This window comes from Astatotilapia calliptera, chromosome 14, assembly GCF_964374335.1.
Source record: "Astatotilapia calliptera chromosome 14, fAstCal68.1, whole genome shotgun sequence".
In the NCBI taxonomy this organism is placed as follows: domain Eukaryota; kingdom Metazoa; phylum Chordata; class Actinopteri; order Cichliformes; family Cichlidae; genus Astatotilapia; species Astatotilapia calliptera.
In genome coordinates, this window is record NC_137435.1 from 40262442 (window position 1) to 40275704 (window position 13263).

The window sequence follows — 13263 nt, forward strand, 5'->3', positions numbered from 1 at the left end:
GCAAACCTAGAGAATGACAAAAAGAGGATGTTACTCTGTGTTTGACCTCTTTCCTTTCAGCATTGCTTCCGATATTGGCTTAATCTCTCTGGTCCCTGAGAACTGCAAGTTCTGTCTATACAGGCAGGGTTTAAAGCAGGGGTCCCCAATCCCAGTCCACGAGGGCCGGTGTCCCTGCAGGTTTTAGATCACCCTGGGTCAACACACCTGAATCACATGATTAGTTCATTACCAGGCCTATGGAGAACTTCAAGACATGTTGAGGAGGTCATTTGTCCATTTAAATCAGCTGTGATGGATCAAGGACACATCTAAAATCTTCAGGGACTCGTGGACTGGGATTGGGGACCCCTGGTTTAAAGCTTTAGTGTGAAAGCAGAAAAGAATAAAAATGTAATTCATTATTGATTTATATAGATTCCCCAGTGATCTCTGTCTTTATCTGAAAAAGCAATTTCTGTGTTCACATTGTATTTTTAACCCATAATTTATCAGTTATATGCTGATGATGATTATAGGCAGAGCTAACAAAAACAGTACTTTTATTAGTGGGTGCAGGTTTGTGGCACTATAATGAATGTTCATGTGTTACGAGGACCTGTGGAGGACCTGGGCTGGTGTGGTTACACATGGTCTGCGGTTTTGAGGCCAGTTGGATGTACTGCCAAATTATCTGAAACACCTTTGGTGCTTATGGTAGAGAAATGAACATTTATTTCACGGACAACAGCTCCGGTAGACATTCATGCAGTCAGCATCCAATTGCAGGCTCCCTCATTGTGCTGTGTGATCAAACTGCACATTTCAGAGTGGCCTTTTATTGTGGGCAGTCTAAGGCACACCTGTGCAATATTCATGTTGTCTAATCAGGACCTCGATATGCCACACCTGTGAGGTGGGATGGAGAAGTGCTCACTAACACAGATTTAGACAGATTTGTATACAGTATTGGAGAGTGATGGGTCTTGTGTATGCAGAAAATGTTTCAGATCTTTGAGTTCACCTCATGAAGAATGGGAGCAAAAACAAAGGTGTTGCATTTATATTTTTGTTCAGTGTAGGTTTTAGAGGTGCAGACTCTGTAAAGATGCCCCTGAGACAATTCAACAGATATCACCGGGGCGCAAGACGCTAGCAAGCAGGGCATTCATGCAAAGCAATAACCAAGGGGCTGGTATAGTATATATGGAGGAAAATCTGTGCTGAGTGTTGCCTGGAAATCTTCCTGTGGGATTTCCAGATACCAGGTTCCTACAAACAAAACTAATTTTGTTTGTGTTTCCTCCTGGGATCAAACGTATAAACCAGTACACTATGCAGCTACTAAGACACGTAGCATAAAAGAAAAAACCCTCCGTCAAGGTTCATCTGAAAACTGTAAGGTTTAAAGAACAATATGCTGAAAGATGACAACAAAAGATGTAAAATGGTGAAACAAGGTTCAACTCAGATGCTAATTTAGGTCAGTCTCTATGATATGGATAAAAAAGCAGATGGAGGTTAGGAGCACAGGTATTCTTTAGGTAAGAAGATCACCTCCACTGGATTTAGGTTTTCAATATAAAAGTCTCTGGAGCAGGTAAGTGAGTGGCTGTGGTGTATGAGGTAGCCAGGTTCTCAGGTGTTTGACAACAATGTGTCAAGGAATGGTGCTAGAGACTAGTTTAACTATTGCATTGATTACTCACAGAAAACAGATGCACCAAGCAAGGATTTAGTAAGACCACCCCCAAGAGACCGGTTTATCTGCATTCACAGCCTCATTCCCACAGATAGGAGAGAGAACAGGAGAAAGCATGAAGTGTGGAGGTGGTCAGGTTGAAACGGTGCCGGTGCTTAAAGAATGGAGAACACAAACTTTGTCCAAAAACCTCTTATGTTTTTATTTTTAGCAGTCTCTTTTTTTCTGCAAAATGATAAGCACCGTCCAGCCCCACGCATGGGGTGATCCGCACTAACTCGCTAATGGAGATCTACCACACCTGCAGTAGATGTGCTCGGTGTGAGGTCTCGCAGCAAGCTATCAAATACGGTGCATTTCTCAGCTTTTAAAAAAACGCTATGCGTTGCCAGGTGTTTCATCAGATTCAAGGTGTTACCTCCTTTGACAGTATCACAGTATCAGCTTAAAGCACTTGTTGCTGCTGAGTTTGCATCTTTTGCTGTGAAGTACAGCCAGACTTTTGACCGCTTCGCCTTGGGCATTTTTAATCTGTAGCTCTGCTCTAAAAGAACGTACGTACCTGGGCCCGCCTACTATCCTCGGAAAGGTAAAATGATTGGCTAGAATCCAAAGTTTATGACATCTCAGGAAAAAAAATGTGCGCTGCTTTTCGGTCTGGCCATAATGGCACCGGATATCGGTACCCATCCCTAGTCAGGTACTGGACTGACAATGAGTGAAAAGGCACCAGATATTTAAACGAAAGGTGACCTCAGAGTGACCTTCAGGAAGCCTGGAGAACTGGTCCACAAGAAACTCTTGTTAGCAAAACATACAGAAACACGGGGGTGACCCCAGACTTTTCACAGCATTGTTCATTCAGTCTGTGTCCACACAAACTATCCAGCAATTACATTAGCTCATAACTATGTTAACTTTATCTGTCCGGCTTGAGAAAATTAAAATATTTATATTTTAGAGAAAACAGGGTTTGTAGTTCATTAAGTCGGGTTTGACTGTTTCCTTTTTTTCTTCCGCCTGACTTGAAAGTCCCCATCTCACTGCCACACACACATGCACACTAATGACCTGCAATATCTTCACTCGGATCTGATACCAAGTAAAATTCACCCTGGTATGGACGATACTGATCCGATATCAGTGTTTTGTATAAAAACCTGTGTTTGGAAAATCAAAATCAAGAGCAGTGTATCAAATTAGAAGAACAATACTGTGAATGCTTTTCAAGCATTCACACTAATTATATCTTCATAATGAATACAACACATCAGACTACTTGTTCTTGTTTAATTATGAAGAATAATCACACAAGAAATTAAAACCTGAAAAGTCAATAACTACATTTTAAAATATTCAATTAACAATCAAAACAAATGTGACAGATTGAAAAAAAATACAGAAATATTTTTGAGTTGGATTTTTATTTTGTAAAACCTGTAATGGCAGTTTTACTGCATATAGATAACATTCACACTGGTATAAGTTGATACTCAGCCTATATATCAGCTTTGAGTGCTCTCTACAACCTTACCACGCGTCTTTATCGTTAACAGTAATAATGAGCCGTGGCTCATTTATATCAGTATTACAGTCGGAGGGTAGCAGTCCCTACGAACTGTTTGGATAATATAGTTACTTTCCCCTGTGTTCCTGTTAATCATAAACTACAAATTTACCCCAAATTACCAAAATATGGATATTTTAATATGAGAATCGAGAGTAGAACATAAATATCGTATGGGAGGAATCACACACACACACACACACACAGAGAGAGAAAGTGTGACGCTGTAACGCGTTGAGGGAAAGAAACATATGAAGGCACAGTAACGGGGTGAGGTGCAGCTTTCTCCTCCTACAAACGGGCTCATTTCTCTGCCATTCAAAGGGAAGTAAGCGCAGACCTTCCGAGGACAAAGACAACTTCTGCAGGTTTTCAAAGCATCTCCAAAGGTATGTGATGGTTCTATTTATGGTTGAAGCTGCAAACGTGACTGGAAGGCGTCCGGTCACAGTCGTGGCGAAACGTAAATATGCATGCTATTAGTGTTTTTTTACTCCGAGCTCCGTGACCGATAAACAGGAACGTCACGAAGCTTTCGCTGTCTAAATTCGGACTATCAGCTGAGGTTAATGGCGGACCACGAAACATTCACACACATGTCGAATAAAAAAGCATTTTTGGGGGGCGGAGGGTTATAACACTGACCCGAAGGAACGAATCCTAAACAGACTGAAGTTTGCTGAAAGCTGACTTTATGGGGGAACTTTTGTGTGGCATTATGGGTCATCGGGCTCGGCATAACAGGCTTGTAAACACGCCTTTATCTTCTCCTCGGGGTTTGTTCACGACGAGCCCGAGGAATCACCTGAATGTGTTCCCAGCAGAGAAACCCTGACAGACTGCGGTGGACAGTTTGCATTGTTTTTGGACTGCAGCTGATCATAGCACACCCTGTTCTGCTTGGCTGCTTAATAAGCTCAGCACAGCAGCAGATTCTCCACCTGCTGCAGGTTTTGGACAGAGTGTCCCTCATCTGTGATCTCCAGAAATCGACACTTCTACAGTTGCAGTCCAGAGCGCCAGCTGGTCATTGAATGAATTTTCAAAATAAGAGCGAGGTCCACTGAAGTAATAATGTGCATGGATATTTGGTTCTTGTGTGTAGACAGCTGTACACTGCGTTCAGCACAAGTGGCTTTGGTTATAAATGTGTTTAACTTAGAAAAACTGGACCCAAGTTTTCTGCTAAAATGAAATAAGACACAGACTCAAAAATCATGTGTGGATTTACTGTGCACCGTATTCATTAACCAACAAAGGACTGTGTTTGTGTTAGTCTACCTGATGGCGTCCAGCAGCTGCATCAATGTTGAGTTTTTGGATACAGCTGAGGATTCCTTCTACTTTGAAGGTAAAAGGCATTTTATACTTTCTCAGTAGTTGCTCAGTCTGTACATTTAATCATGTCATTATTATAGGTTAATTATACAATTATTTAAATTTTATTTCTATTGTCTTTTTTTCAAAATGTGAACGCGTCCTCTGAAAATCTAAAAGTGGCTTCACCGGGTAAAGGATTTTAATATTTCTCTTTTTTAATTTCATTTTAGAATATGATAGCAGAGTAGTATTGTGAGGCGTGATGTGAAGCTCATCGTCGTGTTGTTCTCTCAAAAATACAGATTTTGAGGAGGATAATTTCAGAAAGTCAGGAGAGTATCATTGGTCCATTGAGAGCAAGAACGGTGCTGGATACCTGATTTTAAACCAAGAAGACACATTCGTGCTCCAGACCTGCTGTGGTAAGACCAGAGGTGGGTTGAGTATCCAAAAATTGTACTCAAGTTACTTTAAAATATTATTACTCAAGTAAAACTGAAAAGTAGTCGTCAAAAAAGTTACTCAAGTAAGAGTAAAAAAGTACTTGGTGAAAAGACTGCTCAAGTAGCGAGTAATTGTTTGAAATGTCCGATTTATTTTATAAATAAATGCTATCAGACAAACAAAAATAAATAAATACACAAATTTTACTATTTTCAACAGGAATATATGTAAAAACATCAAAATGAGGCACAGCAATTCTAATTTTCAGATTTCAGTTTTTCACAACATAAAGCTTTTTTCACCAACACCTGCAGTAAATAATATAAACATATAAACAGTGCAAACTATTTCCAGTGAAAAGATATGCTGTAAACTTTATATTCATCTTTGCTCCAAATGGCACAGCAGCCTCAGAGAAAACAGAACGAGGCATCTTCAGCATATGTTCATACAAGGCAGCTCAGTTTACCATAAGTTGTATGGGTGTGCATCTGTTTCTGCATATTTAGCAAAAATGTGCCATTTCTTCACTCAGTGAGGTGATGGTTCAGCTTCAGCAGCAGTTTGCTCTCAACTGTTCAGCAGTGAACAGGAGTCCTGCATGACTAAGATTCCTTCACAAGCTCCAGATGCAGGAAGAGCTGTATTGATTTTGATCGACAGCTTCTTGATGTGAGGAACGCCATGCAATAGATCCACACCTCCAGTGAATGGACATGAAAGGTACCTCTCCAGCCCTGCTTCTGGCTTTCCTGACCCCATGGATCCATCATCTTAGTCGGTTAGGCTGCTGTTTGTGCTGGTCTCATCCAGCTCTGAGTCTAGGTGGTGTCTGATGAAGTGGAGACCTGTGGAAAGATGTAAGGTTTTCAAAAGAATTAGCTCTGGTCATTATAGTGCTGTACACACTGCCAAGCTGCAGATGTTTGGCAAGAAGATTCAATCACACTGGAGATGTTTTTGTAGAAAAACAAAATCCTGTCATTCATGTCCCGCACAAACAGTTTGCAATGAATTCCAGATTAAGTTTAAAATAAGAACGCGTGCAAGGCTAAGCAGTGCTCGCCAATAGATCCTCCTGTTTGGCTGTTACTCTGGGAAAAGACGAAAGACGGTGATGGAAGCGCGACTGGAGCTGCGATGTAGCCTCTATAATATTTATATTGTACGAACGTGATAATTCTGTATATTGTAATAACCTGATATTATATTGTTCAAACGTGAAAGGTATATTGTTAGAACAATAAACTTTTCACTTTTCTATGTTTCTTTTGCCTGGGTGGCAGCTCTATGCCTCCGTATCCGAGGCTTTTCAATGTGGCCTCACAAAATTATCACGACTACAACAACCATGAAAAGAGCTGGATGCTGCTCAATCACAGCTGCCTGGTCAATGTTTGTCATTAGTAATTTAGCAAAGTTGACGGTGTGTGTCTGTGTGAGTGAAAGACAGAGAGGGAGAGCGAGGGACAGATTTTGTATGATAAGCTTCATGTTATGGACGCACAGTGTGAGCACTCAGGTCGCATCAGGCCGTATAGTGTGAGACCTGCATCGTGACCTATGAACTTCTAACCCCTGAGATTTAATTGTACAGTTTGAGCAGGAGCTGAATAACGTGACTGAAAAAAATCGCAGTGTTTGCCCAGCTTAATGCAGACTGTTTAAACTGAACAAGCTGCTGCTTCACATAATAAACCCTGCCAGCCGCAGTATTGCTTCTGTTTTAACAGTTAAAGCAGTAGAGACGAGCTGTTTGCATGTGCATTGAACTGTAGCGTCATTAACCATGCTAGCTGTTAGCTTATAGCTCATGCTAGCTAACCAGCGAGCAGTTAACAGGACAGCTGAAGCTGCACAAAACACTCACAAACTTATCTCACTACAACGTAGCGCAGAAAACATGACTCGCAGCTCGAGCTGGACACCGCTGCTGTAACATAAGACTGACATCCAGCTAACCACAGCTAAAAGATATTTAGAGAAAACTTACTCAGGTTACACGAGCTGAGTTGTTTCACGCTGAAAAGTTGCTGTTTTGGCTCTCACTGAAGACAGAGCTGTTCTTTTGTGCTGCTTTTAAGCAAAACATTCTTTGTATGTGAGGCCAAGGCTGTTCATCCTCTTCAGCTCTAGCGTAGACTCTGCCATGTTTTCATGTTTCTTCTTTACGTGTGTCGCTACTTTGAAACGCTTGGGCCGCTCTGCCCGCCACAGTTTCAAACTGGACATGTGACTGCATGGCCACATCTGATTGGTAAAAAAGTTACAGAAAACTCCACTGGTGGCATGTTATCTAATGTGTTAAATTTATTCTTTTTTAAAGTAACAAGTCGAATTTTGCAAATGTAGCGGAGTAAAAGTACCGTTTCTTCTTTATAAATGTACTCAAGTAAAAGTAAAGAGTATCGTGCAAAAAAGGTACTTTAAAAGTACATTTTTTGCAAAAACTTACTCAAGTAAATGTAACGGAGTAAATGTAACTCGTTACTACCCACCTCTGGGTAAGACAGAGTTCTTGTTGTTATGGTTACTGACTTTTCAGTTCAGTTTGGTTGAACTTGGCAGGCTCAGTAGGTAGAGTGGTGGCCCCATGATCAGAAGGGCAGGGGTTCGATACCCCTGAACAAAGGTACTGTCCCTACACACTGCTCCCCAGGTGCCCAATAATCAATATCAATAAAGTATTCCAAAAAAAAAAGAGCTTGTGCGCTAGCTTCTTCAACATTGTAATTGTTGAAATTTTTTAAGAATAAAGCAACTTGCTGAGAGAATAAAGCTGTTGACGCATGTTGATGGACATTTGTCTGCTCCGACTCGGATGCTCAGTCATGTTTTGGGCTGCTTAGTCAGGCAGGGCTGGATCAGGTGACCCCAAATCCTCCCTTAATTACATTGCAATAGGCCTCGGCTGCTGGGGCTTCCCGTGATGCACGATCTCCCGTGATGAGCGTTTCTTGTTCATTCAGTAATGTAAGTCGCTAATGACTTAATGCACAGAGATGTATAAACACATAGTGAGTGAGAAAGGTGACTGAAGAAGAAGTACTCGATGCATCATGCAATCGCCCAGCAGCCTACACCTATCGCAGCATAACTGTTAATAAAGTAAAAAAAAAAAGGGTCAGCACGGTGGTTAGCAGTGTCGCCTCACAGCAAGAAGGTCCTGGGTTTGAATCCACTCTTTAGCCAGGGCCTTTCTATGTGGAGTTTGCATGATCTCCCGTTTCTGTATGGGATCTCTTCGGATACTCCGGCTTCCTCCCGCAGTCAAAGACCTGCAATTAGTGGGGTTAGGTTAAACGATTATTCACACCTATATGTGAGTGGTTGTGTGTCTCTGTGTTAGCGCTGTGACACACTGGTGACCTGTCCAGGGAGTACCCTGCCTCTCACCCTGTGGCAGCTGGGAGAGGCTCCAGCTCCCTGCGACCCTGAATTGTTTAAGTGGATGGAAGTAAAGACCACTGACTGTACCTTTAAGTGAACAATGCATTTGTAGAACGACTGCAGAGGTCTACACTGTGGAGCGGAAATGATTACAGCAACCAGCAACATGACCAGCTGCCTCTGCAGTGAGTCTCTCTCAATGTGGTGGAATTTCAACCCTAACATGTAGCTAAGTTTAGTGTTAATGTGAGTCCCAAATATAATAGATATAATAATACCATATGTCCAAATCTGCAGTCACTACAGCTGCTGCCTGTCAAAACGTGACCCCAGGATTTTAAATTGGTCGGTCCATTAAAAGCCGAACAAATAAGTTTGTGGAGCGCTGCAGTTTGGTCCTGTTTTGCACAAAGAACAAACTGACACATAGAGACGAACAGAACAGCAGGATATCATCACCTTTGTTCTTTAAAACAAGACATAGCTGAATGACATGCTGCTCTTGCTTGTCCTTGTTTCCTCTTCAGAGAAGAAACTCTGCATCTGGACCTATCGGAGCTCTACTCCAACCGATCAGGAAAAGATGCCAGTCATGATATATGCCCTAAAGAATGACCAGACAATGGTGGTATGTTGTAAGGAGCACAAAATTCAAGCTGTACCAATGGTAAGTACAAGAAAAGTCATTCAGAGTTGGTTTTAGTGCAGCGGTCTCCAACCTTTTTTGTGCCACAGACCAGTTTATGTCCAACAATATTTTCACGGACCGGCCTTTAAGGTGTTGCAGATAAATACAACAAAATAAAACCAGTACCAAAAAGAAGATTTATTCATAACACACAGGAAAAGACCCCGAGCTTCAGGTCTCGCGGTCCAGTACCAAATGACTCATGGACCGGTCCGCGGTCCGTGGGTTGGAGACCACTGGTTTAGATATTAATAAGAAACCAGTATATCAGTAAGTGTGTATTTTTACTGGCCCACAAAAAAGCTTTTATTTTTTATGTTTTTTAAAAATGAATACAGTTTAATTAATAAATTTGAACCAGCTCTTAAAATGAGAAAAATCATCTCATTCTGCTAGTTTAATTAACATTGATTGTCATCGTTCCTGTTTGACACCATCACTAGACTCCTTAATTCTGCTTATTAAACAACAGTTTAATCTCCACGTGTGAAAGGGCCACTATACTTGATCTGCAGTGCGTCAGGATGACACAGTGATTGTTACTCTTTTTCTCCTTATGTCTGTCCATAGACGCCCCCCACAGACATCCCTGGAACGACTCACGAGGCTTTGTTCTACAAGATGAAACTTGATGGAACTAACAGGTTTAAGTTTGTGTTCTCAGCAGATTGCAAAAAAGTTCTTGGAGTTGTGGATGAAAACGGTCGTTATAAACTGACCCTGCTTACTGAAGGTGACGATGTTGACATGAGAGTTGAGTTTGAGCTCAAATAATTAAAGAAGTTGTCTAAATAATGAAAAAAAAGTCATCTGACTTGACTGAATGCAGATATCCGATATAACAACTTCTTAAAGTCATAACTCAGAGTCACTTTGTGATTTAAATGGAACAAATCTGATCTCAAACCATTTGGAACCTCAACATGCTCCCTGTTGTATCATTCTAAGGTTACAATGTGTCCATCCATAAATCTTTAGTTAAAGGCAGCTTTGAAATGAGTTTTATCTCATTTGAGATTTTGTTAGTATTCAGTTAATCATTGAATATTGTGAGGTTGGACCCATGCATGTTTGGTTTGGGCCCGTGTAACCTCAGATTGAACCCAAAATTAGAACTATAAGCTCATACAACAATCTAGCTATTAGCATTTGTACATAAGAATAAAGGCTTTGTACTTCTTTCATTGTGTTTCTTGTTTTGTCATGAGTGGTGTACTTCAAAGAAAGTTGAAAACGGCCAGGCTCTGTTAGCATGAGCTAGCTCGACTAATCCCCGTCGGAGATGACGGGTAAGACGACAAACACGTCAGAGGAAATCTGTAAATCCTATAAACATAAAAGGCAACACCAGCGCTGTAAAGTAGTCGAGACTAATGTGAGATGAAGTTTTCTGAGGAGACATTATTAATATTCGGCCAGTGTAAAAGGTTCAAATGGAGCCGTGGCACGTACGCACTCGGGGTCGACATGTATACTCTATAAGCTCAACATAACCTGCTAACCCATCCACTGCTCCGTAGTACACCCCAGCTGAGCCTTGATGGAAAGAACAGAGTGACGCCAAATGTGGAAGCTGGAATAAAACATGTTTACTGCACAGGTGTTGTGACATCACACTCACTCCAGCCAAACACAAAGAAGTGCTGGTGTGGAAGCTGCATGCAAAGACTGTACATGTGTACTGTGTATAAGTGCATGTTCCAAGATTAGAATGTAATGGACTGCCATATTAAGTCTTATTTTACTGATTTGGGAACAAAAAGTAAAGTAAGTAAAAACAAAGGTGTTTGCAGGAGAGCAGAAAGAATCAGTGGCTCACGCAGCCCTGGCCCTAAGTTTACCTGCAATTTCTTCTATATATACACCACACATACATTCTCTCATATTGTCAAGATATTAAGATTCTCATTCTATACAATAGCACAGCTATATACTCATGTGAATCAGCAGATAACATTAATTATATATTATTTAATAATAATAATAATAATGGAGTGGATTTATATAGCGCTTTTCAAGGCACCCAAAGCGCTTTACAATGCCACTATTCATTCACTCTCACATTCACACACTGGTGGAGGCAGCTACAGTTGTAGCCACAGCTGCCCTGGGGCAGACTGACAGAAGCCAGGCTGCCATATCGCGCCATCTGCCCCTCTGGCTAACACCAGTGGCCAGAGGGGCAGATTAATTAATCTCTTCCATTTTTATACTAATCAAATATGTATTGCTTATATTTATTCTTCAATTAAATTCTTAAATTACTTTGTTTAACTTCCTTGTTTAACCCACGTGTGCGAGACACGTAGATTATTTAAATACCACAACCTCAGAAACCTCTGTGGCAGTCATCAGCTCTGACACACTTAAATCAACATAAGCTTTCTAAGCTGCACATGTTCTACTTTTGACTCAACGTAAGTGTAGCGTGTGTGACACACATTACATTTCAACACCAGTGGAGGTCCAGTGGGGCGGTCCTGGCATCTGAGGAGCTGGTTAGCTTTCCAAGAGCAGAAAATGGCTAGTTCAGACATGTTTTGCATTAACTATAATCTTAATGGAGGGCGAGAGAGAAGCAGAATGGAGCGCTACACCCCGAGGGCGAAAGGAGGAGCCATTGCAGGCCGATTGTGTCACACGCAGTCATCACTGAGCCTGGAACAACCCTGATGCGATCGTGGTCACAGTCGGGCTTGGTCAGGGTCACGAACCTGGCAACCGCTCAGCAGGTACAGGTGTCTGAAGTGGAGCAGGATCGCTTTGGTTCCTGTTTTGGATCTTCATGGTTTCGCCCTCACGTGTACACACAGCGTTTTTTTCCACATGAACACAGGCGGTGACATTTTGGCCTGTTTGGAGGTCATGTGGTTTACCCACGATGTGGGTCCAGAATGAAGGAGCCTTCTTTCTGTTTTTGCTCAAATGTAAAAATACGTTCATATTGAGCCAGAATATGATTCACCTTTTCTTACTTTGGTGATTCTGAATATTTTCTGATGTAGATTGTCTTTAATTCTCTTTCATGATCAGTAGGTGAGGTTGACGTCAGTTTAAGTTAGCATTACTGTGAAATTTAGAGTTTTGTTTTGAAAGCTTTACTTCCTCTCAAGCAGGATTCTTATCATAATATTGTGGTGGACCTAATCTAAACTGAGATTAAAGTTGGAGTAAAATGTGACGAGCTCTCGCGTCATCCTTACAGACCTACATAATATCTCATTTTCTTATTAGAAGAAACACTGAAAAGATAGAATGATCACAAGAGCACGGACCAGTAAAGTTTTTGAATGCGCTAGCTGTGTTTGGTGGAAAGAAGATGAAGAAGTTGAAAAAATAAGATTTGTATTTGCATTTTTCTAGGTAAAGATTTTCTTGTGAAAATTCACGGTTTTGCACGTGTCCCATACTTTTCCAAGAATCAGATGAAGGTGCTTGATGATGAGAAATTATAAACCATCATGCAAACATTCTAATAATGAAGCTAGCTATGCTAACGGAGCTATAAGGAGCACACTCCTGTTCGTACTGCTTCCCTGTGGCACTTTGAAGTTCAATCATTTACTTGATCATTTGAGAAGATGCTGAGGAAAGCTACTGAAGAAGATTTATTCAAGTTTACTGAGTTACAGAAGCTTCTCGTGAGTGCTTGAAAGTTAATTTGGAATAATTGCTGAGCTTAAAGATGCAGCATATGGCACACCACATGTGGTTGACCAAAAGAGGGAGCCAAAGACAACATGACAAATAGTGAAGAGCATGCTGATAAACTAGGGTCAGAAACACTGCAAAGTTTCTGCAAGCTGGGTGAAGAGTTCATCTCGCTTAATAACAGTGTTATGAAGATGCTACCAGAAGATGGATTTAGTGGAGATCAGTGTAACTCGTATGGTATGGAGGAGATCCAGGCCCCAGACATCCAGAGGCCCCAGAGTACGAGGACCCAAGGAGGACCATCAGAGGGACATCTGTGCCACCCTCCTGGGAGGAGCTGAGGAGAGCCCCAAACGAGGGGTCACCCAGCAGCCACGGAGCAGAGGCCAGAGGGGGTTGCAGTGACGTGCCGTGGGCTCTGCGGGCAGCCAGCTGTGCCAGAGTGAACCGAGCCCCAGGCACAGAGGGCCCCCCACACCCCGGAAGGGGCCCAGCTGAGCCACAGGCAACAGACCCCGC

General features: G+C 41.7%; 1 protein-coding gene across 2 annotated transcripts; it reads left to right on the forward strand.

Moving 5' to 3' along the window:
• Positions 1-3432: 3432 nt before the first annotated feature.
• LOC145420035 (uncharacterized) lies at positions 3433-10274 on the forward strand. Of its 2 annotated transcripts, none has more exons than XM_080288744.1 (6): positions 3433-3637; positions 4525-4599; positions 4746-4757; positions 4871-5002; positions 8930-9069; positions 9661-10274. In XM_080288744.1, exons 2-6 carry the CDS (start codon positions 4533-4535, stop codon positions 9862-9864), a joined length of 555 nt encoding a protein of 184 aa, XP_080144870.1. In that variant the 5' UTR covers positions 3433-3637; positions 4525-4532; the 3' UTR covers positions 9865-10274. The 2 variants fall into 2 exon arrangements, with proteins under 2 accessions (XP_080144870.1, XP_080144871.1); XM_080288745.1 differs by having other exon boundaries at positions 4871-4990.
• Positions 10275-13263: the final 2989 nt, after the last annotated feature.

Coding starts and splice junctions, on each gene's coding strand:
- LOC145420035 (XM_080288744.1), top strand. CDS start 4,533: ATGGCGTCCAGCAGCTGCATCAATGTTGAGTTTTTGGATACAGCTGAG. Junction 5,003..8,929: donor CTGCTGTGGTAAGACCAGAG/GTGGGTTGAGTA, acceptor TTTCCTCTTCAG/AGAAGAAACTCTGCATCTGG. Junction 9,070..9,660: donor AAATTCAAGCTGTACCAATG/GTAAGTACAAGA, acceptor GTCTGTCCATAG/ACGCCCCCCACAGACATCCC.